This window comes from Lampris incognitus, chromosome 17, assembly GCF_029633865.1.
Source record: "Lampris incognitus isolate fLamInc1 chromosome 17, fLamInc1.hap2, whole genome shotgun sequence".
Taxonomy (NCBI): domain Eukaryota; kingdom Metazoa; phylum Chordata; class Actinopteri; order Lampriformes; family Lampridae; genus Lampris; species Lampris incognitus.
Window position 1 is genome coordinate 4,702,565 of NC_079227.1, and position 25,061 is coordinate 4,727,625.

The 25,061-nt window shown below is 46.4% G+C and overlaps 1 protein-coding gene across 3 annotated transcripts in view; it reads right to left on the minus strand.

The window, feature by feature from the left end:
• arhgap17a (Rho GTPase activating protein 17a) overlaps window positions 1-25,061 on the minus strand; it is a 75,789-nt gene that overhangs the window by 11,813 nt on the left and 38,915 nt on the right. The window contains exons 11-21 of one of the 3 annotated variants that reach the window (XR_008811808.1): window positions 21,321-21,448; window positions 20,373-20,484; window positions 19,603-19,684; window positions 19,445-19,525; window positions 19,101-19,214; window positions 18,795-18,886; window positions 16,715-16,862; window positions 15,509-15,778; window positions 9,193-9,335; window positions 8,381-8,914; window positions 3,009-3,219 (exon numbers count right to left, since the gene is read on the minus strand). Coding sequence is in view for 1 of the 3 variants with exons in the window: in XM_056296960.1 (XP_056152935.1) it covers window positions 3,089-3,219; window positions 8,381-8,914; window positions 9,193-9,335; window positions 15,509-15,778; window positions 16,715-16,862; window positions 18,795-18,886; window positions 19,101-19,214; window positions 19,445-19,525; window positions 19,603-19,684; window positions 20,373-20,484; window positions 21,321-21,448 (1,835 nt within the window). In the remaining 2 variants the exon portion in view is untranslated. Of the gene's footprint in view, window positions 1-519; window positions 3,220-8,380; window positions 8,915-9,192; window positions 9,336-15,508; window positions 15,779-16,714; window positions 16,863-18,794; window positions 18,887-19,100; window positions 19,215-19,444; window positions 19,526-19,602; window positions 19,685-20,372; window positions 20,485-21,320; window positions 21,449-25,061 lie in introns of those variants that run through there. The other 2 variants (XM_056296960.1, XR_008811809.1) reach the window with 2 other exon arrangements.

The window sequence follows — 25,061 nt, forward strand, 5'->3', positions numbered from 1 at the left end:
ACATTAAAACATCACGAGTCTGGCATCACGAAAACGGGAGACAATCAAACACTGCAGAGTGAAAAAATGAATCCATGGCACGGTGGCCCAGTGGTTAGCGCTGTCGCCTCACAGCAAGAAGGGCCTGGGTTCGAACCTCGGTATTGTCCAATCTTGGGGGTCGTCCCAGGTCATCCTCTGTGTGGCGTTTGCATGTTCTCCCTGTGTCTGTGGTGGGTTTTCTCCGGGTGCTCCGGTTTCCTCCACCATCAAAAAGACATGCATGTTAGGGTTAATACTCCTTCCTGTCTGTGCCCCTGACCGAGCCATGGCAAGACCAACTGGAGTCGGTGCCCGGGTGCTGCACAGCGGCTGCCCACTGCTCCTAGCTACACAGCTAGGATGGGTTAAACGCAGATTAAGAATTGCTCCACGGGAATAAATAAAGCAGCAACATTTAAAAAACAAAACAAAAAAGCTGTCATTCCAGCAGGACTATGACACAAAGTACATTTTTATAATTTACCAGAGAGAAAATGAAGAAACACGGAGCTTTCTGAGGCCAGTAGACATATCATAATACTAGTGATGGAGTAGAGGACTAGTAGTAGTAGTAGTGGTAGTAGTAGTGTTTTATATTGTGTTTTATAAACTTGTCTACAGGAAACCAGCTAACGTCTGTCAGGACCTACGTGACCCCAAAACACCCCTTTGGACTCTGGTCCCTACAGACACAATTGGCCGTGTCTACGGGTGGGAAGCCGGATGTATTGGAGGAGGCATGTGGTAGTCTGCAGCCCTCCCCGGCTCGGCAGAGGGGGTGGAGCAGCGACCGGGACGGCTCGGAAGGGTGGGGTAATTAGCCAAGTACAATTGGGGTGAAAAAGCGGAACCCCCCCCCCAAAAAAGCATGACCTTTGACCCTTTTCCTTTAGGAACTGTGGGGCCATCTCTTCGGTATCTGGACTGTTGAGTTTCAGTTAACATGGCAACATCCTTCCAGAATATTCCATAATCCACATTAAAGCATTTTTAACATAAATGGCCCCCAGACTAAAATCGTGGTGTGGTCTGTCCGGTCAGTGTGGTGCGGCGGTTACTCCTTAATACAACTCACACAAACACAAACAGTGACGAGCAGTGTGTTGTTCTCATACACTTTATTTTCTTTGGAAAGGGAATATAACCAAGCGTTCATATTACATAGTTTCATCTCATATTTAAGTTTTCATCTCATATTGAAGCTCACCAGACAGCTTACATACAGAGCTACGGGAGCTTTACACTGCAGCACCATCACGTCTGCTCTTTACACTGCAGCACCATCACGTCTGCTCTTTACACTGCAGCACCATCACGTCTGCTCTTTACACTGCAGCACCATCAGGTCTGCTCTTTACACTGCAGCACCATCACGTCTGCTCTTTACACTGCAGCACCATCACGTCTGCTCTTTACACTGCAGCACCATCACGTCTGCTTTAATGGCGTTTGTCTGACAGGAGCTCCAGATGTTCAGGGATAAGGCAACGAGGTTCAGGATGGGGCCAGAGAAACTCGGCCACATTTACAATGCGGACCGTGGCCTGGCTGACCCGACCCGCCCTGGGTACCATGTCGGCTTTGTCCTCGGGGGAAACAAACCCTGAATCATACGCAAGGCAAAAAAAGCAAAAAGCTTATACACAGAAACACGGCGTGAGGCCGCCACGGGTTTCACCACCACCACCACCACATCACTACTGAGTTGTTGCACTGTACACTCAGCTCAGTGGGAAAGAGGAACACAAAAAGTCTCTTTTGTGGAAACCAGCTCAACAGACCTTCTTCACAGACATGGCCGACGTGTTTCTGCCAGGAAGGTGAAGACCGGTTCCACCCGCAGCGTTGAAAAGCCAACTTCCTATTGACTTTGATTCCGTCACAGAACTAAAGGCGATGAAAAGACACCTTTCTAACACGGAAGGCTACAGGAAGCGCTGATCTTTAGGCAGAAAGGGCGGTGCGTCGGCCATGTTTGAGAGAGGTCTGTAGAAATCACTCCTCGAGTGCAACGTCCACCCCTGAAGTCACGATTCACCGCTTACAGGAAATAGAAGCATGCGAGTGCTTTCAAAACATCCGTTTCCCTACATTCACTACGTAGAAGCGGTCAGTAATGCCCCGCCCACACCGCAAGAAACAGACGACGTCCCAGACAGACGTCCGCAACGTCGGACTTTAACGAGACGAGGAACCGGGTTCACCTAACTGCTTGTCTGTGTCGTCTGTTGCCGAATAACCCGGTGGGCTGTTCACATCCTCCGCACAGTCAATATGTAAAATACTTCTGCTCTGCGTTTGGTGTGGATATAATGGTTCCAGTTCTGTGAGAAGCGATAAGGCATCGAGAGGGCTCGGACACGTGTGACGTCACGGGGAATGTGTGATACTTGGAGAATAAATACAACAGACAGGAAAAACAGACAGAGCGGCGGTCATACAAAAACAGGTAAAAAGGTAAACTGAGTGTTTGAGACGACTGGAAACCTGCAGTCACCAGATACACTTTGAACAACAACCCCCCCCCCAACCAACCAACCAACCAACCAACCAACCACACACACACACACACACACTCGCCGCAGAGACACCTTTCTTCTTCACGAGTTCATCTAAGGCCATTTTCACCAATGGGGTCCAAAAAACACAAGAAAACCCTTCAAAACCAAATACCAAAGCTGTAGGAATCACACACACACACACACACACCAGCCCCTTCGGGTTGCCCTTCAGAGGCGCGAGACCTCCGTGTAGACATCTAAACTAGCGGTGTTGACACAGCCACGTGGGTGAGATATGATTTGAGAGATCAGAGAAGTTCCGAAGGTTCTTGAAAGTTCTGGAAGGTTGTGGAGGTCAAACTTTTCTGGTTGATTGTCCGGAGCTTGGTGTGACTGATGGAGCCGTACTGGGTGTGTTCAGTGCGTGTTGAGTGTGTATGCATGTTGTGTGTGTGTGTGTGTGTGTGTGTGTGTTGTAGGGCTCACAGTGAGGATGAGGGCTGGGACAAAGGTGGAGGAGGAAGAGAACAAGGTGGGTGGGGGAGGGGCTGGGCGGACTCCTCTCTCTATAGAACGGTGCTCTCAGAGTCCAGGTCAGCGTCTTTGGGAGGAGATGGTGGGCAGGAGGCAGCATGCAGCTCCGCGGAGAGCTCGGGTACCAACGCTCGACTCAGCGGCTTGAGAGACATGGCCGGCTCTGGAGGGAGGAACAGGAGACCACACAGGTGAGAAGGACACTTTCCTCAGATCTGACTGCAGATGAATAACACTAAAACAGCTCCAGTCAAGTACATGACCTGCCTGGATTCCTCTACGCTCCACTGACTGCCACCTTCAGAACAGGACTGGCCGGGAGCGGTTTTGGCGTTAGCGAGACGTGACATGGCGTTTCATGCAGAAAGCAAACATGATGCAAGGCAGTGACACACAACACCTACGATCCTAAACACACACCAGCCATGTCTTCATTTACCTCACAACAGCCAAAAACAAGCGTCACAGACTCAATTCTGAAGAAATGAAATCATGTCACTGGTGTTACGCCATCAAATTAAATATTATGTTGGCAGAAATGCACTTTTTAACCAGAAGGTGGCGCGTTTGGCCAGAAAACACCTTCAGATATGAAGCAGGGAACAGCGGCAGAGTGAATGAAGTGAAGAACGAGCTGAGGGTGTTAATTTGAAGCCGAGCTCAGCCGTGACATCTGATTTTTAGATGAAGTGAAAAGAGGAGAAACGGAAGTAATGGCAGTTCACCAGCAGCCATGAGAATCACACTAATGAATCATCTGTCTGAACGCCGTCCTGCCCCAATCATCTTCAAGACAATTTGAGAAGATGAAAATCCAAACAATTATGCAAACAACTAGAGCTCATGTAGACAGAATATCATGATATGATGGTTCAATTTTAAATAAAATAAATACATTTAGAAAGATGAAATGCACTGTTAAAGACAATAAAAGCTATACTTGATGAAATGGTATGAATGATTTATATTTCTATATCATATTCATTCATTCATTCATTCATCATCAGCTTCTCCGGGGTCGGGTCGTGGTGGCAGCAAGCTAAGTAGGGCACTCCAGACGTCCCTCTCCCCAGCAACGCCCTCCAGCCCCTCCTGGGGGATCCCAAGGTGTTCCCAGGCCAGATTGGACATGTAGTCCCTCCAGCGAGTTCTGGGTCTACCCCGGGGGTCACCCCCCAGATGCCGTGCCCAGTAAACCTCCAAAGGAAGGCTCCCAGGAGGCATCCTGATCAGATGCCCGAACCACCTCAGTTGGCTCCTTTCGATGTGAAGGAGCAGCGGCTCTACTCCGAGCTCCCTCCGGATGTCTGAGCTCCTCACCCTATCTCTAAGGCTGAGCCCAGACACCCTACGGAGGAAACTCATTTCAGCCGTTTGTATCCGTGATCTCACCCTTTCGGTCACTACCCAAAGCTCATGACCATAGGTGGGGGTTGGAACCAAGATTGACTGGTAAATTGAGAGCTTTGCCTTCCGGCTCAGCTCCCTCTTCACCACAACGGTCCGGTACAACGTCCACATTACTGCTGATGCTGCACCAATCCGCCATTCAATCTCCCGCTCCAGCCTACCCTCACTCATGAACAAGACCCCGAGATACTTGAATTCCTTCATTTGAGGCAACAACTCATCCCCAACCCGGAGGGAGCAACCCACCATGTTCTGGTAGAGAACCATGGCCTCAGACTTGGAGGTGCTGACTCTCATCCCGGCCATTTCTCACTCAGCTGCAAACTGCCCCAGTGTGCAGCGGAGGTCACGTTCTGATGAAGCCAACAAAACCACATCATCTGCGAAGAGCAGAGATGCAATTCTGAGGTTCCCAAAACAGACACACTCCTCACCTTGGCTGCACCTTGAGATCCTGTCCATGAATATCACAAACAGAATCAGAGACAAGGGGACAACCTTGGCGGAGTCCCACACCCACCGAAGACGTGTTTGACTTTGTAACGAGAATGCGGACACGGCTCTCACTTTGGTTATACAAAGACTGGATGGCTTGTAGCAACTGTCCCGGTACCCCATACTCCCGCAGTACCCCCACAGAAGGCCCCGGGGTACACGGTCGTAAGCCTTCTCCCAAGTCCACAAAACGCATGTAGACTGGCTGGTCAAACTCCCATACCTCCCTCAGCACTTCCGCAAGGATGAAGCCCCCCTTCCCATCCATCCCTGTATGTCTGTGCTACGTTTATCTTTTTCATGTTTCACCCCTTTTATTGTACAGCGCCTTTGAGTGTTAGAAAAGCGCTATACGAGTTGAATTTTTTATTATTATTCAAGAGTTGGTTCGTTGTTCCACGGCCAGGACGGAATCCACATTGTTCCTCCTGGATCCGAGGTTCAACAATCGGTCGGAGCCTCTTTTTCGGTGCCCTAGAGTAGACTTTCCCAGGGAGGCTGAGCAGTGTGATGCCCCAATAATTGGAGCATACCCTCCAGTCTATATTATCTATCTATCATATTATATATATATATATATATATATATATATTTCTATATATGTATATGGGTATATATTCTATATTATATTCTATATTATTATATTATATTATAATTATTATAGGCTCCAGCATCCCCACGACCCTGAGAGCAGGATAAGCGGTTTGGATAGATGGATAGATGGATAGATTATATCATATATTTATATTTCAGATTTATAGAGAACAGAGATTAACTGTCAGACTAGCACCACCTGCTGTTCCTCTGGTTTCTGAGCACAAACCGTCCTGAGCTTTAAACATGAAACACCATAAGCCGCTACATTCCAACACACAGACAAAACAACACACAGACATGATCAGACGTTTCATGCTTGTATAATTTCACAAACACAAAAGCAAAACTCAGACTGACAGAGGTCAACAATGTGGGATTTCTTTCAAAATGTCAAATTGTTTTTTCCTAAACAAAACCTTGCACAGGAGGATCAGGGTCTGAAAATGACACAATGCGGCCTCCAGAAATTTGCTGAATTGAGTTTTGCAATTAAATTGTTTGGTTTTTACTGAAAGTCGAAATAAAAAAAAAAAAAGATGTTTGCGGATGACACTGTCATCTGTAGCAAGAGTAGGTTGCAAGTGGAGGAGAGTCTGGAGAGGTGGAGGTATGCACTGGAGAGAAGAGGAATGAAAGTCAGTAGGAGCAAGATGGAATACATATACATGAATGAGAGGGAGGACAGTGGAATGGCGAGGATGCAAGGAGTAGAGGTGACGAAGGAGTATGAGTTTAAATACTTGGGGTCAACTGTCCAAAGTAACAGGGAGTGCAGGAGAGAGGTGAAGAAGAGAGTGCAGGCAGGGTGGAGTGGGTGGAGAAGAGTGTCAGGAGTGATGTGAGACAGAAGGGTACCAGCAAGAGTTAAAGGGAAGGTTTACAAGATGGTAGTGAGACCAGCTATGTTATATGGTTTGGAGACAGTGGCACTGATGAAAAGACAGGTGGTGGAGCTGGAGGTGGCAGAGATGAAGATGATAAGATTTTCATTGGGAGTGATGAAGAAGGACAGGATTAGGAAGGAGTATATTAGAGGGACAGCTCAGGTTGGATGGTTTGGAGACAAAGCAAGAGAGACAAGATTGAGATGGTGTGGACATGTGTGGAGGACAGATGCTGGGTATACTGGGAGAAGGATGCTGAATATGGAGCTGCCAGGGAAGAGGAGAAGAGGAAGGCCAAAGAGGAGGTTTATGGATGTGGTGAGGGAGGACATGCAGGTGGCTGGTGTGACAGAGGAAGATGCAGAGGACAGGAAGAGATGGAAACAGATGATCCGATGTGGCGCCCCCTAACGGGAGCAGCTGAAAGTAGTAGTAGTAGTAGTAGTGGTAGTAGTGGTGGTAGTAGTAGGTTTTTACTGGAAGTCGATTGCAAACCCTAAAAGAGTATAATGGTATGAATGTGAATATCTGTGAATGGAGGTTTAAGACGAATGAGAACGACGGTGTCTGTGCAGACAGCAGGCAAAACCAAATGGCTGGGTTGACTAAATGATGTTTAAAAAAGCAAATGAAAAGTGCAGCAACTGCAAATGTAAAGTTTAATTAACAACAAACCTCACAAACAGCCTCCTCAACCTGCGGAGGTGTGGCAACGTGAGACTATTAGAGATCAGGTTCCGGTTCTAGTTCAGCCAAGTTACTTTAAACAGACTTCATGAACACACTCAGAAGATGAAACATCGTTTCTCAAAATAAAAGACAGAAGAAACATGTCGAGAATGAAATTAAAGAGAGTTTTGTTTCCAGGGTTTTTACTGTGTGTTTTACTTCCACAGCGTCAGACAAACTGGTGGATAACTTTGAGATGTGTGTGTGCAGTTTGAGAGTACGTTGAACAGGGAGTTTAGCCTAGCTTAGCTCAACTGCTGGATGTCTACCAGGATCATTAGCAGCTCCTCTCAAAAGGAGGGAAATACACCTCCTCCCTACCTGATTCTTAATACTTTTTACTCGTTAGCAAATCGTTCATTTCTCTTAACCATCATTTTCACAGTCAGGATTTAAATTCCTAAACTTTAGAAATTAGTTGGGAACCATGTTTTCCGTAATAGGCACATCTTTCTTCTACAGAAGACAAACACAGATATGTGCACAACACAAATATGAAATGGTAGTGAAGAAAAATTGTTAACACAAGGCTAATGAGTAGGAAGTATTAACGCTAGGCTTCAGACATGGTGTATTTCCCTTTTTTGGGGGGGGGGGGTTCCCCCCTTTTCTCCTCAATTGTACTTGGCTAATTACTCCACTCTTCCGAGCCGTCCCGGTCTCTGCTCCACCCCCTCTGCTGATCCGGGGAGGGCTGCAGACTACCACATGCCTCCTCCCATACATGTGGAGTCACCAGCTGCTTCTTTTCACCTGACAGTGAGGAGTTTCACCAGGGGGACGTAGCGAGTGGGAGGATCACGCTATTCCCCCCAGTTCCATCTCCCCCCTGAACAGGTGCCCCGACCGACCAGAGGAGGCGCTACTGCAGCGACCAGGACACATACCCACATCCGGCTTCCCACCTGCAGACACGGTGTCTGTAGGGACGCCCGACCAAGCTGGAGGTAACAAGGGGATTCAAACCGGATTTCCCTTCTATTGAGAGGGGCTGCTGAGGAGCCTGGTAGATATCCAGCAGTTGAGCTGAGCTACGCTAAACTAACGTACTCTCGAACTGCACACAAACACAAAAGAGATATTAACCAGTTTGTGACTCCATGCAAGTAAAAAAATCTACTAAAAATCCCTGAACCCAATCTCACTTTAATTCTTAAACAGCTTTACATCAAATACAGTTAAACGCTAACAAAGGAAAGCTACGCTCACCCATCATCTTGTATGCGGTGGCACAGATCCCATTGGTGTCGCCAGCTGGCGGGGGGGGCTGCGGCGGAGGGGGGATGCTGGGTCGGTTCCTGGGTTTCGGGACGGGCCGTGGCCGAGGGAGCGAGCCTGACTGGAAGGGGGAGGGGGAGGGGGGAGGGGCTGACCCAGGGCTGTCCTGGGTGCCGGCAGAAGGCGGAGGGGTGTCAGGTGGGGTGGGGGTGTCCGGAGGCGAGTGCTCCGTCCCCTGTTGTTCGCCGGTGGGCTGGCTCGCTGCAATGACCTGCGTGGGAGGCTGTGGAGGAGGGTGGTTGGGCGCCTGGATTGGCGTCTGGTTGCTGGAATAGCGTCTGGGCGTGGCGCTTGGCTGCGGCGTCGGGGAAGTCGGGGAGGTAGGGGAGTGACTGGAGAGGGGTCGGAGAGTGGGGCTTAGGGAGTGGGAGGAGCCTGAAGAGGACTGGTGGCTTGTGGCGTTACTGGGCTGACTGGGAGGAGGGTTAGTGGGTTTGGGAGGAGCAGGAGCCGGTTTTTTAGTTCCTGAAAAGCAGAAACAGAGTCAGAGTTAATATGAAGACGATAAAACATCAAACGTTTCGTGAAGAATGTTAATTTTCCTCTGGAGAATGAAAATAACTGCCCCTTTCTTCTTATGGAGTTACATTAAATCTGAAAAAACAAAACAACTTTTCATCTAAAACAAAAAATATCCCCACTTATAAACACATCATGATATCAGTTAGCGATCAGTTTACTTGATAATTAAGTATAAAAGATTTGTTGGTGGCATCTTGCTTTTCTTTTATTGAATCTTTCACCTCTGCGCATCATGTGAGGACTGGGCCCCATGGGGCCGGCCCCGGGGGTCCCCATGCCTGCCCCGCCAGCGGGCCCCCCGCCGGACCCGTTCCTCTGGAGCGGAGGGTTGAGGGTGGAGTTGGGGTCACGTAGCTTTGGGTTGCTGGGGAGAAAAAGAAAAAATAAACCTCACAATTCAAGTTTTCTACTCAATAATTAGAGAAAACCATCCAACGGGTGAATAACACCTTCTTTTTTAAACTTTATTTTCCAATTTTCAAGTTTTTTTGGAACAGGTATAACAAGGCACACGAACAACAACAACAACAACAACAACAAAAATGTGTAGGAATCCCCCCTCCCCCCCCTCAAAAAAAAAGGACTATGCAGGGATTTCTTATTCCAATTCCACATAATAACCGTATTGTTGAAGACAATATAAAGTTGTACATATATATCTATAAGTATTGTCGTTACAACCAGGTAAATAAAAAGTACATTCAATAAAAGGGAAAACCTTCAATAAAGTCTATGAAAGGACTCCAGGTCAAAGTAAAGTTTTTGTGGGTTTTACATATTTTATATCGGAGCTTTTCTAAAGGTAGAAAGGACAGCACCTCCCTCAACCACTGCAAAAGTGATGGAGCTTTATTCTACTTCCAGTTAAATAAGATAAGTCTGCATGCTAGTAATGAGGCAAATGCTAGAGCATTTGCCTGCAAAGTTGTGACCTTACAGTTAGGGGGTGGTATGCCAAAGATGGCTGTGTGAAAATCAGGGTTTATGGTCTGTTTACAGATATGTGAGAATACATTAAATATCTGTCCCCAGTAACTGTTGAGGGAGGGGCATGCCCAGAACATGTGTCCCACCGAGGCTGGACTATGACTGCACCTCGGACAGCCAGGGTCTGTGGTGGGAAAGATTCTGGCAAGGTTGTCCCCCGAGTAGTGAAGACGGTGAAGCACCTTAAACTGAATTAACCGATGTCGTATACACAATGAGGACGTATGTATACGAGTTAAGCTGTCCCACCATGCAGAAAGCTCTACACCTAAATCTCTCTCCTATGCAGTTTTTGTTTGGTCCCAGGATATCTGTTTCAATCCCTGCATCAGTGTGTAAATTATAGAGACCCGTCTCTTCCCAAAGGGATCCATCTCTAGAATAACATCTAATTGGCTCCTGGGTGGCAGATTCGGAAATGAGGGAAACACTGTCTTGGCAAAACTACCGATTTGAAGGTATCTAGAAAAATGGGATGTGGGTATGTTATGGTCTTTGGTAAGTGTTTCAAATGAGGTGAATGTTCCGTCTTTAAATGGATCACAGAAAAACACCAGTCCATTTCTATGCCAATGTTGAAGTGCGTTATCTAACACAGCTGACGAGAAGAATTGATAATTTGCTACTGCAAAAAGCCCACTAGCATGCTTTAATCTAAAATGCCTCCTAAACTGGAGCCATATCCTAAGTGAAGCTTTAAGCACCGGGTTTGTTATTTGTATGTTACGATTATGTGGTAGTGGAGAGGTGAATATCGGTAAAGCATTGGATAAGAGCTCCATGTGAACCCAATCTGTACCCTGTTGATTCTCATATGTAAATGCCCAATGTAAAAGTTTTACAATGTTCGCAGCCCAGTAGTAATAAATAAAGTTAGGCAAGCCTAATCTCCCTGTCTCCTTAGAGACCTCCAAGTATATTTTCTTCATCCTGGGGTTTGAATTGTTCCAGATGAATGATGAAATTAATCTATCTAATTGTTGAAAAGTTGTCTTAGGTATGAATATGGGAGTCATTTGAAAAAGATAGAGAAATCTGGGTAAGACTGTCATTTTAACTATATTAATGCGGCCCGCTAATCAAATTGGTAGCGTTGACCACTTTTTAAAATCTTGTTTTGTTCGTTCTATTAGTGTTTTAAAGTTATGGTTATATAACCTCTCCATTGTATGGGGGACTTTGATTCCTAAATATGTAAATACATTATGTTCAAGTTTAAATGGAAAGCTAGAGTAGTCTCTATCAGTGTGGTTAATCAGAAAAAGCAAGCTCTTTGAATAGTTTATCTTATAACCTGACAGGCGACCAAAGTTATCCAGGGTAAGTAATAGTCTTGGTATAGATTCTATTGGGTTGGATGTATATAACAACAGGTCATCTGCATAAAGTGATACCTTATGCAGTTTACCGCCTCGTGAGATACCTTTAATGCCATCCTCTGCCCTAAGAGCTATAGCGAGTGGCTCAATTGGTAAGGAGAGAGGCTGCAGCCCTGTCTGCAGCCCCTGTGGAGTGAAAAATAATCAGAAATAATATTATTCGTCCGCACTGCGGCTGTCGGTGAACAATACAATATTTTAACCCATGCTAGGAATGAGGAACCAAAGCCAAACCTTTCTAGAACAGCAAATCGATATTGCCATTCGATGCAGTCAAATGCCTTCTCAGCATCTAAAGAAATCACTACTTCTGTCTGTTCTACGGAATGTGGTGTGTAAAGTACATTAAATAGGCAGCGCATGTTATAGAATGACTGCCTGTCTGGTATAAAACCAGTTTGATCAGGGTTAACAACCGTTTGGACTACAGTTTCAATACGGGTGGCCACGATTTTTGTAAGGATTTTGTAGTCGCAATTCAACAAGCTTACAGGACGGTAGGAGCCACACAGTAGGAGATCTTTGTCTTTTTTTAAGTAACACTGATATGATTGCCTGCATCATAGTTTGGGGTAATTTGGGGTAATTTCTGTTGGTTAAAAATTTCCTGATACAACAGGGTAAGTATTGATGTCAGCTTGGTAGCAAATTCTTTATACATTTCAATTGTGAAACCATCCGGATCCGGTGCTTTGTTGCTCTGCATGGGTTTAATTGCTTGTATCACTTCCTCTGTTGATATCTCTCTGTCTATCTGTGCTCTGTCTTCAAGGGCAATTTTTGGTATGGTCAGACCGTCTAAAAAAGTGAAAATATGCGAGAAGTGGCTGGGCGGTTTTGAACTATAAAGGGTAATATAAAATTGTTTAAACTGGTTATTGATGGTGTCAGGGTTGGTAGTCTTTACCCCAGCTGCTGTGCAAATTTCAGAAATAGTGTTAGCGGCTGTGGACTGTCTAACCTGATGGGCTAATAGTTTTCCAGCTTTCTCTCCATGCTCATAAAATGTCTGTTTTGATTTAAAGAATAATTGTCCTGTTTGTTTAATGGAGAGATTGTCGAATTCTGTTTTTAATAATAATTTTTTCTTATCAAAGTTCAGGTGTTGGGGAATCAGTATATGAACGGTCCACTTCCGCTATACTATGGGACAGTTCTGAATAACAGCTTTAAACTTCTAGTACAACCACCAATAATGTAACGACACACTCCCTATAAGGGTTCTTCAAATTGGTGTCCAGTACCAAAAACTTCTACGTCCGCTTCCGGTGTTGGAAGATGGCGGCGCAAATTCACGTTTGCGGCAGCCTCACCCAGTACTGTCCATAAAGTGTCTTTGTCCACGTCTGTGTCTTAAGTTTGTCTTCATTTAATGGCTGGGAGAGCTGGCGCTGGATCGGCTGGGAGAGCTTGGTCTGCTGCGTCCTATGGGCCCAGGGACCACGGCCCTGCCTGGAGATGTGCTCGTCTGAGAGGACGCAGAAGCGGGGCAGGCTAAGCTAACTGCTAGCCCAAGCAGACTGACCGGCAGTTCCGGTAACACTAAGGGTGATCTGGTCGCAGCCTCACCTAGCCTTGACTGTGTTTTTAGTGTCGTCGTATGGAGTGCGGGAGAGAGCTTGGTCTGCTGCGTCTTGTGGGCCCAGGGACCATGGCTCTGCCTGCAGCTGCACCTGAAGAGGCAACACTGAGAGTGGTCTGACAGGACGTGGAAGTGGGGCAGGCTAAGCTAACTGCTAGCTCATGCAGACGGGCAGTTCCGATAACACCGAGGGCGGTCTGGCGGCGGCCTCGCCTGGCCTTGGCTGTGTTTTCAGTCTCGTTGTGTGGAGTGCGGGGAGGTGTGTCGAAGGTGTCTGGCTGGGAGAGCTGGTGTTGGATCAGCTGAGGGAGCCTGGTCTGCTGCGTCCTGTGGGCCCAGGGACCACGGCCCTGACCGGAGCTGCACCCGAAGAAGAAACAGCAAGGGCAGTCTGACAGGGCATGGAAGGGGGCAGGCTAAGCTAACTGCTAGCCCATGCAGACCAGCTGTTCTGACAGTCATCCTGGCTGACGTTTGTTCTCCTGGACAGTGGTTTGTTTGGTTAGATATACGTATGTGTTAGTTTGGATGTGTGTTCTTGTAGTTTTTGGATGTGTGTTTTTGTCTTTGTGTTGCACTGCTGTAGGCTGGGGGAAACCATGTTTCATTTCATTTCATGTGCACAAGGGCATGAAATGAAATGACAAAGTGTTTCTGATTATAATAGAAAAAAAAAACTCTGTGTGTGTGTGTGTGTGTGTGTGTGTGTACACCACCTCATTTCACCTCACTGATAAAGTGTGTAGGATCAACAGAATGCAGAAAACAATCACATTATCTGTCCAGAAGGACTCGGTTATGAATGCCGTCCTTTCAGCAGCTGACTCCCTTCATCTCCGACAAGCTGGGACAGGCGGGCTCAACTCGCCACTGATTGCCGTCCGTGGGAGCTTCCTGCTGATTCCACAGTTTTTGGGAGGAGGGCGGCTTTGGGAGGGGGGGAATGCTGGGAGAATGACAGCAGCCATTGTTGTGGCGTTTCAGTGGGCCTGACCGAGACAGGCACGGCCAAAATGACAGTGCTGTTTGAAAACTTGTGGTTTTAAAGCCACTTTATTTGGCCATTGTATTGTTACAACAAATTGTATTCTTACAATGAATGTGTTCTCTGCATGTAACCCATCCTATTGTATAGCAGCAGTGGGCAGCTGCAGCACCCGGGGACCAACTCCAGTTCTTCTTTCCACTGCCTTGCTCAGGGGCAGAGGCAGGAGTATTAACCCTAACATGCATGTCTTTTTGATGGTGGGAGGAAACTGGAGCACCCAGAGGAAACCCACAGACACGGGGAGAACATGCAAACTCCACACAGAGGACCTGGGAAGGCCTGGGGTTCGAACCAGGACCATCTTGCTGTGAGGCCACAGTGCTGGAGAGCCACAACATTAAACAGATGGCAAGTTGCCAAACGGCGAGGCTGGGAATGTGAGATCTGTCCTGCATGTCAATAATAAACTGTTGTGATTCCTTTGGCCAAGAAGCCAATCGTGTCTCTGTCTTATTAGACACAAGTCATTTTTCATCTCGAGTTTCCTTGTTTCGGGGCGTCCGGGTAGTGTAGCGGTGTATTCCGTTGCCTACCAACACGGGGATCACCGGTTTGAATCCCCGTGTTACCTCCGGCTTGGTCGGGCATCCCTACAGACAATTGCCTGTGTCTGTGGGTGGGAAGCCGGATGTGGGTATGTGTCCTGGTCGCTGCACTAGCGCCTCCTCTGGTCGGTCAAGACGCCTGTTCAAGGGGGGAGGGGGAACTGGGGGGAATAGCGTGATCCTCCCACGCGCTACGTCCCCCTGGTGAAACTCCTCACTGTCAGGTGAAAAGAAGCGACTGGTGACTCCACATGTATCGGAGGAGGCATCGGAAGAGTGGGGTAACAGGCCAGGTACAATAGGGGAGATATCCCCCTCCCCAAAAAAACAAGTTTCGATGTTTCATTTGTGGTGACTGGCCCTCTCCTGGAGAAGTGATGCTGATTGGCCGTTTAGCTGATCAAACATGCGGAGAGGGGGGCCAGTGGGGGCTATACACGTTTAACAAAAACCCTGTGCTCTCATCATCCCACAGATCACCCAGAGGACAGATTTATTATAAGCGGTTCTTGATAACTAATAGACTGCTTTTACCACTGGAGAACTTGAACTCTACTTGCAGATGAACTCGGTCTCGGACACACTGGCATACACGTCCCGTGTTGTACGCCAAGCATTCTTAGTGCCGGTCCCAAGCCCGGTAAACAGGGAGAGTTGCATCAGGAAGGGCATCCAGCGTAAAATCTTTGCCAAATCAAATATGCGGATTTCCAAATGGATGATCTGCTGTGGCGACCCCTAACGGGAGCAGCCAAAAGTAGTAGTAGTAGTAGTAGTAGTAGTACGCAAAGCCTGCTGACAGCACAGATTTACAAAAAAAAAAAAAGAAGCCAATCAGGATCTATCTTATTCTGACCCCTGCCCGCAAACTGAACACATGATGACCATCTTTCCATTTATTTTCCCAATCACAAGAGCACATGCGATGTCCTGTCACCAGCAGCTTACAGACAGACAGACAGACAGACAGACAGTTTGGAAGCAGCCCGTTCTTACCTGACATCCTCGCTGTGTTGGGCTGCCACCACAGAAGTCGGACCCACTGCCGTGCTCGGCTGGCAGGGGTCAGACCCCGGGCCCCCGGCCGTAGCCGGGGGCTGTGGCAGGGCTTCGGCTGCGGGGTGAGGGACCTGCCCGGCTCCATGAACCGGCCCCGGAGCCTCCACGGGCGGCAGAGGAGGCTGGAAGGCGGGCGAAGCGTGCTGCTTTCTACCTAAAGTGTTGCTGCCTCTGCGGAGCGTGTGGTCCGAGTGTTTGTTAGCGGAGCTACATGGAAACAGCAGGAGGAGAGCCAAGTGGACAGAAACCACAGATCTGATTAGCGACCCAAGGCAGAGAACCACTAAAACCCAGAGAGACAGTCCGGTACCAACCTGAAGAATGTCTGCAACCTTCTTTAAAAAGATCCGTTTGTATTCAAGGCTTTACAGCACCTGACTACAGCTAAAGGAAGTGGAATCTTGGTTTCTGTTTGAGATCTTCATAATATCCAGGTTTCTTGGTGTGGTGAAATTCAGGTGTGATTTCACCACAACTTTTACTTTCAAGTTTATTTCAACGGTAGAATTAATCCAATATATATTCCATCCTAACTGGTATTTAAGAGTCTTAAAATGAAACTTGCAGACACTCGGGGTAAAGGGATTAGAGGAGATTTGTCTAATTTGATGGAAAACTGACAAAATCAAAACCAAACAGAGAACCCAGAACAACACTGCAGTTAGTAGCCACGTCAGATCAGCATGTTATCCACAGAAATGGAGGATGTTATTCCAAAATAAATATCCACTTCGGAAAAATGCTCATAGCCTGAAATTTATGGTCAATAATTCCATAACAGGCTTTAGTGAATTACTAAATTTTACTGACTTTATTACATAATGTATATATTACCTTTCATAGGCAGACATCTTAAAATGGGTCATTACTCGTAACAGTCGGCTATAATTTACTTTTATGATAGAGATCATTTAGTCTGAGTCATAGCCAAGTGTTTTCCCCCCAAAACGGTTTCACCCTGGAATAAAACTCCTTGTATTGTTAAAGTGGATTAGATTACACAATAGGTGATCACGTCATTAATACAGCATCAGTTGAGGTAAATCCCTTCATTAATGTCAAAACACGTCCAAGTGTTTTCGGGGGGGGGGGGGTTCTGTCTGTTGACACACGGGGGGAAGACGTGCCGGGTTAGTTGGTTACCTCTCTTTACGTGACGCGTCATTCTCCGGTCCCACCATGCTGCCAGGCCTCTTCCGCTCAATAGTGCCGCTGTCATAGTCCAGGTGATTGTTGTGGTTGGCCTGCGGCGTCGGCATGGCGAACATGCCGGAGACATTGAACTCCACGTCTGCAGAAACAGGAGAGCGAGTTGATGATTACTGACCGGAAGCAACGGGACACTGAAGGGTTTGTTTTGTCCTATGACAGACCTCGAGGCAAACGAAGAAGATGAAGACAAAGATGAGGGGGGAGAAGACGCTGCATTGATCCCCATGAAGAAATACTTCCCTTCCCCTTTGAGGTTTGAGCACAAAAGCAGAAACAAAACCACCCTAGTAGAGCTGGTAAATATTCAATTACTTTTTGAAGAATGGACATTTGTGAAGATGGAGGTTTGAACCAGAGGCTGCAAACTGAACGTTGTTCCTCCTACTGCTGTCTCCATTATTCAACACTCCTCTCACCTGACCCGCTTCCACTGCATGTGTGACTAGCTCAGTTATTTACAGGGAAACCCTCAAGATTTTCAACATTATCTCCGTATATTGTTTATGTAGCCAACACTTCATTAGCAGCCATAACACTGAACAGTGTTCTGTGTCTCTCAAACACTGCTGAAATCGAGTCCGCTGGTGACGTCACTGGCGGACAATTTGTGAATTTGAAAACTCAAATCCTGGTTTAGCGATCGGCTGCATTGCATAAGAAAATGCAAGCAATAATGTTATATTATACATCTGTATGTAGTGCGGATATTCAAATTTTCTGCTCAGTATTAAGGCTGATAATGGTAATTATCTCTACAACATTCACACAGAGATAATGCTAAAAATCCTGATTGTTGAAGACCTATCTAGTCTCATGTTTGACCAGTTTGAATCAAGTACCAAAGAGGAATATCATTTTTTTCTCTCTTTACAATTTCATTTCTTCTTTCACTGTGTGTTAGTGTTGTAAAGTTTGACCAGCCAGTCTATATGTGTTTTGTGGACTTGGAGAAGGTTTACAACCATGTACCCCGGGGCACTCTGTGGGGGTACTGCGGGAGTATGGGGTACCGGGGCAGTTGCTACAAGCCATCCGGTCTTTGTATAAGCAAAGTGAGAGCTGTGGCCGCATTCTCGGCACAAAGTCAAACACGTTTTTGGTGGGTGTCGGACTCCACCAAGGTTGTCCCTTGTCTCCGATTCTGTTTGTGATATTCATGTACATGATCTCAAGGTGCAGCCAAGGTGAGGAGTGTGTCCGTTTTGGGAACCTCAGATTTGCATCTCTGCTCTTCGCAGATGATGTCGTTTTCTTGGCTTCCTCAGAACGCGACCTCCAGCACACACTGGGCCGGGATGAGAGTCAGAACCTCCAAGTCTGAGGCCATGGTTCCAGAAAATGGTGGATTGTTCCCTCCAGGTTGGGGATGAGTTGTTGCCTCAAGTGAAGGAGTTCAAGTATCTCGGGGTCTTGTTCACGAGTGAGGGTAGGATGGAGCGGGAGATTGACAGGTGGATTGGTGCAGCATCAGCAGTAATACAGACGTTGTACCAGACCGTTGTGGTGAAGAGGGAGCTGAGCCAGAAGGCAAAGCTCTCAATTTACCAGCCAATCTTCATTCCAACCCTCACCTATGGTCATGAGCTTTGGGTAGTGACCGAAAGGGTGAGATCGTGGATACAAGCGGCTGAAATGAGTTTCCTCCGTAGGGTGTCTGGGCTCAGCCTTAGCGATAGGGTGAGGAGCTCAGACATCCGGAGGGAGCTCAGAGTAGAGCTGCTGCTCCTTAGCGTCAAAAGGAGCCAGTTGAGGTGGTTCGGGCATCTGATTAGGATGCCTCCTGGGCGCCGTCTTTTGGAGGTTTTTCGGGCACGTCCAACTGGGAGGAGACCCCGGGGTGGATCCAGAACTTGCTGGAGGGACTACATGTCCAATCTGGTCTGAGAACGTCTTGGGATCCTCCAGGAGGAGCTGGAGGGCGTTGCTGGGGAGAGGGATGTCTGACTCTAGAGAAGCGACTGATGGTGAGATGGGATGAACTACTGTTATCATTCCTATAATAAGGACATACCCTCTGGAAAGAACCAGTCTGCATGTTGGATAATGGGCTCTATGATGGTCACCACGTGGACCGACGTAGCTGCTGCCATCTCAGCCAGACTTCTGCAAGGAGATGAAGAGAAGAAAATTATGAAACTCTTAAGTAAAACTACAGACTTCCTAAGCTACACAACCTGCCCTTGTAAGACTCATCATGTCTCATGAAGAGGATTCCTTCATCTCTGGGTACGTTAAGTGTTGAATTAAACCCACTTTCCTCCATCAACATTATTACATCCTCTCTCTCTTTGCCCTCCCTCCCCGACCCCCTTCTCACCCCTCGGTCTTGGCCCAGAGCAGGTTTGGACCCAGGACGATGGCTATGTTGCTGGGGGTCATCTTGTTTACCTCACTTTCCTGAGCCAGCTTGGCAAGAAATTTCACCAGATACCTGCAGAGGAAAGAACAGTCTCAATATGACAACAGACAAAACAGAAATGTTGTCTTTTCTTTCTTTCTACATTGACCGGCAGTTACATGTGTCCTTGAATACCAATGTCAGAGTTCAGTGCACTCAAACAAGACAGAGGGACAAAAGCACCAAATTGTACTGCTAAGTCCTAAATACCAAACTGCCATGTCTGGTCCTCAACAGAGGTTCCCTCAAGATAAAAGTCAAACCTCAGGTTGGCTTTGTTGTTCTTTGGTAGCTGATCACAGACAACCCAGAGTGCCTGAAGCCTTTTGTCTGGATCTGACACGCTGGAAAGAGAAGGAAAAGTCAAACATCTCTCTTCTCTCACTTAGTTATAATATGAGCTCTGTTCACACAGTCTGACCTGGACGCCTGAATCCACTCGTCATAGAACTGGTAGGTCATCAGGGGCTCGGGGAGTTCTCTTAGGTATGACTTCAGCGCTCCTGAAACCAAAGGGTGATCAGACTCCCCCACAAAGCATCCAAAAACCAAGTCCTGACACACAATAATTCTGGCTAAGAATACAAAAGCTGATGAATACTGGCTAAGGCTGCTAAGGATTTCACATTCAACCGAAAATAATTTTCAAGTCCTGTTTCATTCCAACAAGGGCAGATAGCGAATTCAGGAATGTACTGACAACTGCAGTCACAAAAAAATACATAGGATTCCATCCATCCATCCATTATCCAAACCGCTTATCCTGCTCTCAGGGTCACAGGGATGCTGGAGCCCACCCCAGCAGTCATAGGGCGGCAGGCGGGGAGACACCCTGGACAGGCCTCTAACCCATCACAGGGCTCTCACACACACACCTAGGTCCAATTTAGTAGGGCCGATTCACCTGACCTACATGTCTTTGGACTGTGGGAGGAAACCGGAGCACCCAAAGGAAACCCACGCAGACACGGGGAGAACATGCAAACTCCACACAGAGGACGACCCAGGACGACCCCCAAGGTTGGACTACCCCGGGGCTCGAACCCAGAACCTTCTTGCTATGAGGCGACTATGCTAACCACTGCGTCACCGTGTGTGTGTATATATATATATATATATATATGTATGTATGTACGGGCGATACCACCAGACCAAAGTGAATGTGTCAAACTGATGCTCATTGGAACGTACCAGCAACAGCATGAGGGTCAAAGTAAAACTCCTCCAGTTGAGAAGTGGAACAGTCCAGTGCAGCTTTGAGCTTCTTTAGTTTTGAGGCCCCTGCAGCAATCCTAAATAAACCCTAAAACACACACACACACACACACACACACACACACACACGCGCACACACACACACACGCTCCTTTAAGTCAGCCTCTTACACAAATAGACAAGTCACTCTCCCTCACCATCACACATAATGAAACCTTAGGACACAAACACACCCATCACTCACAGCACAGCAAGCCCTTTATTTACACACACAAGCAGTCTGTGAACACGAACACACACACACACACACACACACACACACACACACACACACACACAGTGTGATTTATGAACAGTGTATGTTCAGATTCCTCTGTGTTCCAGATTCGTTATAAAGGACGGAGTCATTGAAAACAAAATATCATAAATTTTCATTGCAGCAGAGTGGCTCTGAATGTGGTCCTGGATGCGGTTGAGCGTTGAGGAAATAAAAGAGCGTCTCCCCTTGTTGACTGTTGCTCTGTCCGCCTCTTCACGTCTCACACAGCTTGTGTGAAGAAACAGCTTCAAGCTTGCTTTCAGTTACGTGTCGGGCTGGCTGAGCTGTTAGTCACTGGCATGAGTCTGATGGGAGTGCCAATATACTGACACAAAACCAATAACTAAACATCTGGTTTACTGACTGGAGCTCAGTTTGCAGAGTGCAGCTCCATCTGACAGCTGCCCTGACACACCAGAAGAAGGATCCCTACTTATCTCCACTCACCTGGCCATCTCACTGTCCATCTTTCCATCCATCCAAAAGAATCCTGATCAAGCTGTGCAATCTGGGTTGCTTTGTCATTTTTCTCCTTTTCCTATGCCTTCATCTACCTGAACTATTCCCCTCCATCCTCCTTTTCTTCTTCATCGCTCCATCATTACCTCTTCCCTCATGCCGGTCTCCAGCAGCATCATCACACAGGCCTCGATGGGCAGAGCAATCTCCCGGCCGCTCCGCTTCAGGTGCTCCTCCAACGCCGTGCCGAACGCCGGCTTCTCCGTCCACGAGTCTGTACACAGGCAGAGAGACAGAGAGAGAGAGAGAGACAGATGTAATCACTGTTGAAGTGCTGTTCTGTGTTTCTGCCAGTTCTATCTATTGCTTTCTCCATTGGTTTTAATTTTTAATTTTTGTTTTGTTGTTTGGTACTCTGTTGACCGGTTTTGCTGCCACCTGCTTTGGCACCATTGTAATTAATGCAGTCACGCCAATAAAGCATCACTGATTGAATTGAACTGATAGGCAGAGAGAGCGAGAGAGAGAGACAGACAGACAGACAGACAGACAGACAGAGAGCAAGAGAGAGAGAGAGAGTGAGATAGAGAGAGACAGAGAGAGACAGAAACAGAGTGGGAGAGACAGACAGAGAGAGAGCAAGATAGAGAGAGAGGGAAAGTGCGAGAGACAGAGTGAGAGAGACAGACAGATCGAGAGGGAGTGAGAGAGACAAGAGAGAGCGCGAGATAGAGGGAGACAAACAGACAGAGACAGACAGACAGATGGAGAGAGAGAGCAGGAGACAGAGAGAGAAAGAGACCGAGACAGAGAGCGACAGAGAGAAAGAGGCAATGAATTAACAGATTGTGTAGTAGTCTCGGCTTGTCATGTGTTTTGTATTTGCCACATCATGTAAAGCACACTGTATTTTAATTTAAATCTGTGACAAGTTATTTCATCAATAGTGAGTACAGACAGACAGTACAGACAGACAGGACCCTCGTTTCATGTTGGTATCACTTCATGTTGGTGTCATTTCATGTTGGTATCACTTCATGTTGGTATCACTTCATGTTGGTATCACTTCATGTTGGTGTCATTTCATGTTGGTGTCACTTCATGTTGGTATCACTTCATGTTGGTATCATTTCATGTTGGTGTTTCATTTCATTTTTAACATGTGCCTGCACATTGTTTTTAATGACAAATTGGATTGAATTGAATGTTGGTATTAGTTGATGTTGGTATCATTTCATGTTGGTATCACTTCATGTTGGTATCACTTGAGGTTGGTATCATTTCATGCTGATATCACTTCATGTTGTGTGTGTGTGTGTGTGTGTGTGTGTGTGTGTGTGTGTGTGTGTGTGTGTGTGTGTGTGTCTCTCTCTCACACATCGCCACATGCTCGGAGGCCAGGCTTGTCTGGTTTAGAACATGTGTTTACTGATGAAAAACAAGAGAAAGGTAGAGGGGGAAAAAACAGAATATGGGTGAAAAAAGACAGGAGAGAGATAAGATTCAGGAAATGAGGAAAAAAAAACTACAAAGTGAGGCAGGGAAAACTGAGTAAGCCAAGCCAGAGGAGATTCCTTCATGACACAGAGATGTTTTGTCCAGATGTCAGAAAGGTTTCCAGAATGCCTTCATCCGTCAGATTCCCAGCCAGAGACCAGAGACGCCGTCTCGACCTCCATCTCTTTTAAAAGACCATAAAACTCTTGACTTTCTCTGAAGGCTTCGCCTGACTTTAATCCCTGTGTGTATGTGTGTGTGTTTTCTGTATGTTGTGTCTGGCTATGCACTGGCATCTGTGAGTGAACTCGTGTACAGTGTGTGTGTGTGTGTGTGTGGGGGGGGGTCTCTCTCTATAAACACACTATTTTTCCAGCTTTGTGATGAGTACTTTTATCTATATAATGGGTTTCTTTCCTCTGTGTAAAATAAACTGATAAAGTTGAACTTGACATTAATTAATCATAACAACGAAGCCAGATTCCACCTGAAATGACCAGTACCATCACACAACCACCGAGTCTTTACTTAATGGACTTAATGGTCTTCTTCTGACTACTGGAGACCTTGAATGCAATAATAATCCAAGCATTGTGCCATGTGCTTGATGGACAGGAAATCCTGTGTCACACTCTGCTCTGTTAAACCTTTAATGTTAGCATCTCAAACCTTTGTTAGCATCAGAGACCTTTCATGTTAGCATCTCAAACCTTTGTTAGCATCTCAGACCTATCATGTTAGCATCTCAAACCTTTCATGTTAGCATCTCAAACCTTTGTTAGCATCAGAGACCTTTCATGTTAGCATCTCAAACCTTTCATGTAGCATCACAGACCTTTCATGTTAGCATCGCAAACCTTTCATGTTAGCATCTCAAACCTTTGTTAGCATCACAGACCTTTCATGTTAGCATCTCAAACCTTTCATGTTAGCATCTCAGACGTTTCATGTTAGCATTTCAAACCTTTCATGTTAGCATCTCAAACCTTTCATGTTAGCGTCTCAAACCTTTTTAGCATCACAGACCTTTCATGTTAGCATCACAGACCTTTCATGTTAGCATCACAGACGTTTCATGTTAGCATCTCAAACCTTTCATGTTAGCATCTCAAACCTTTCATGTTAGCATCTCAAACCTTTCATGTTAGCGTCTCAAACCTTTTTAGCATCACAGACCTTTCATGTTAGTATCTCAAAGCAGCGTTTTGACTCATATGAGACAGCCATCAAATGGAAATGGGGAGAGACTGGGGCAGATTGGACAGGAGCTGTCACCAAACCCAAAGAACAAAGAATTTTGTCTTATTTAGTGTTTGGTTTTTTTTAAGCGAGAAAGGGGGCATAGGGGGTAAAACATACGACTTAATAAGATCCATGTAGACAAATAACACGTGCAGCATCAAGACTGGACACAAGAGAACGTCATTTATTTCTCAAGAAAGTAGGGTGAGACAAGGCTGCTGTTTACTACCTGCCCTGTTCAACATTTATATTAATGAATTGGCCACCATGTTGGAACAGTCCACGGCACCTGGTCTTACACTTCACAAGTCTGAGATCAAATTCCTGCTGTACGCAGATGATTTAATACTGTTAAGTCCCACAAAAGACGGACTTCAACAGAGTTTGAACATACCTGAATGTTACTGTCAGACTTGGGCCCTGGCAATTAACATCAAAAAGACCAAAACAATGATGTTTCAAAAAAGATCCGGATGTCAGAAAAACAAATATCACTTTACAGTTGGAACACATATATATAATAGAAAACTGTTTGGAATATAATTATTAAGGTTTGACAATAAGTTCCACTGGAAAGTTCAACCCAGCAGTCAAGGAACTGAGGGAGAAAGCACGCAAGGCATTCTACACAACCAAAAGACAAATTCACATTCAGATTCCAATTTTAACTTGGCTCAAATTACTTCAATCAATCATAGAACCCATTCTCCTCTATGGAAGTGAAGTGTGGGGACCACAAACACACCTAAACTTTGAATAATGGGAAAAACATCCAATTGAAAATGCACACACTGAATTTTGTAAAAGCATCCTGCAGGTGCACAGGATAATAACTAATCATGCCTACAGAGCTGAGTTGGGCCAATTTCCATTATTAGTGAAAATCCAAAAACAAGACCCCCACTCCTAGCACCACAAAGCCCTGCAGAGCCACAGAATAGAGATCCTACGACCTCTAGTCTGTGCTGCAGAGCCAAGAGATGAGCAAAGACAAAGGTCACCTCACTCAGCTGGTCCTGACAATCCGTTCCAGTCCAAGCAGTGCTCTGCCTCAGGACCAGTCTGACACCAGAACTATCAGAGTCAACCAAATTATAACACAACAGAAACAAAATTACCTCACCTATTGGAACACAAAATCACACACA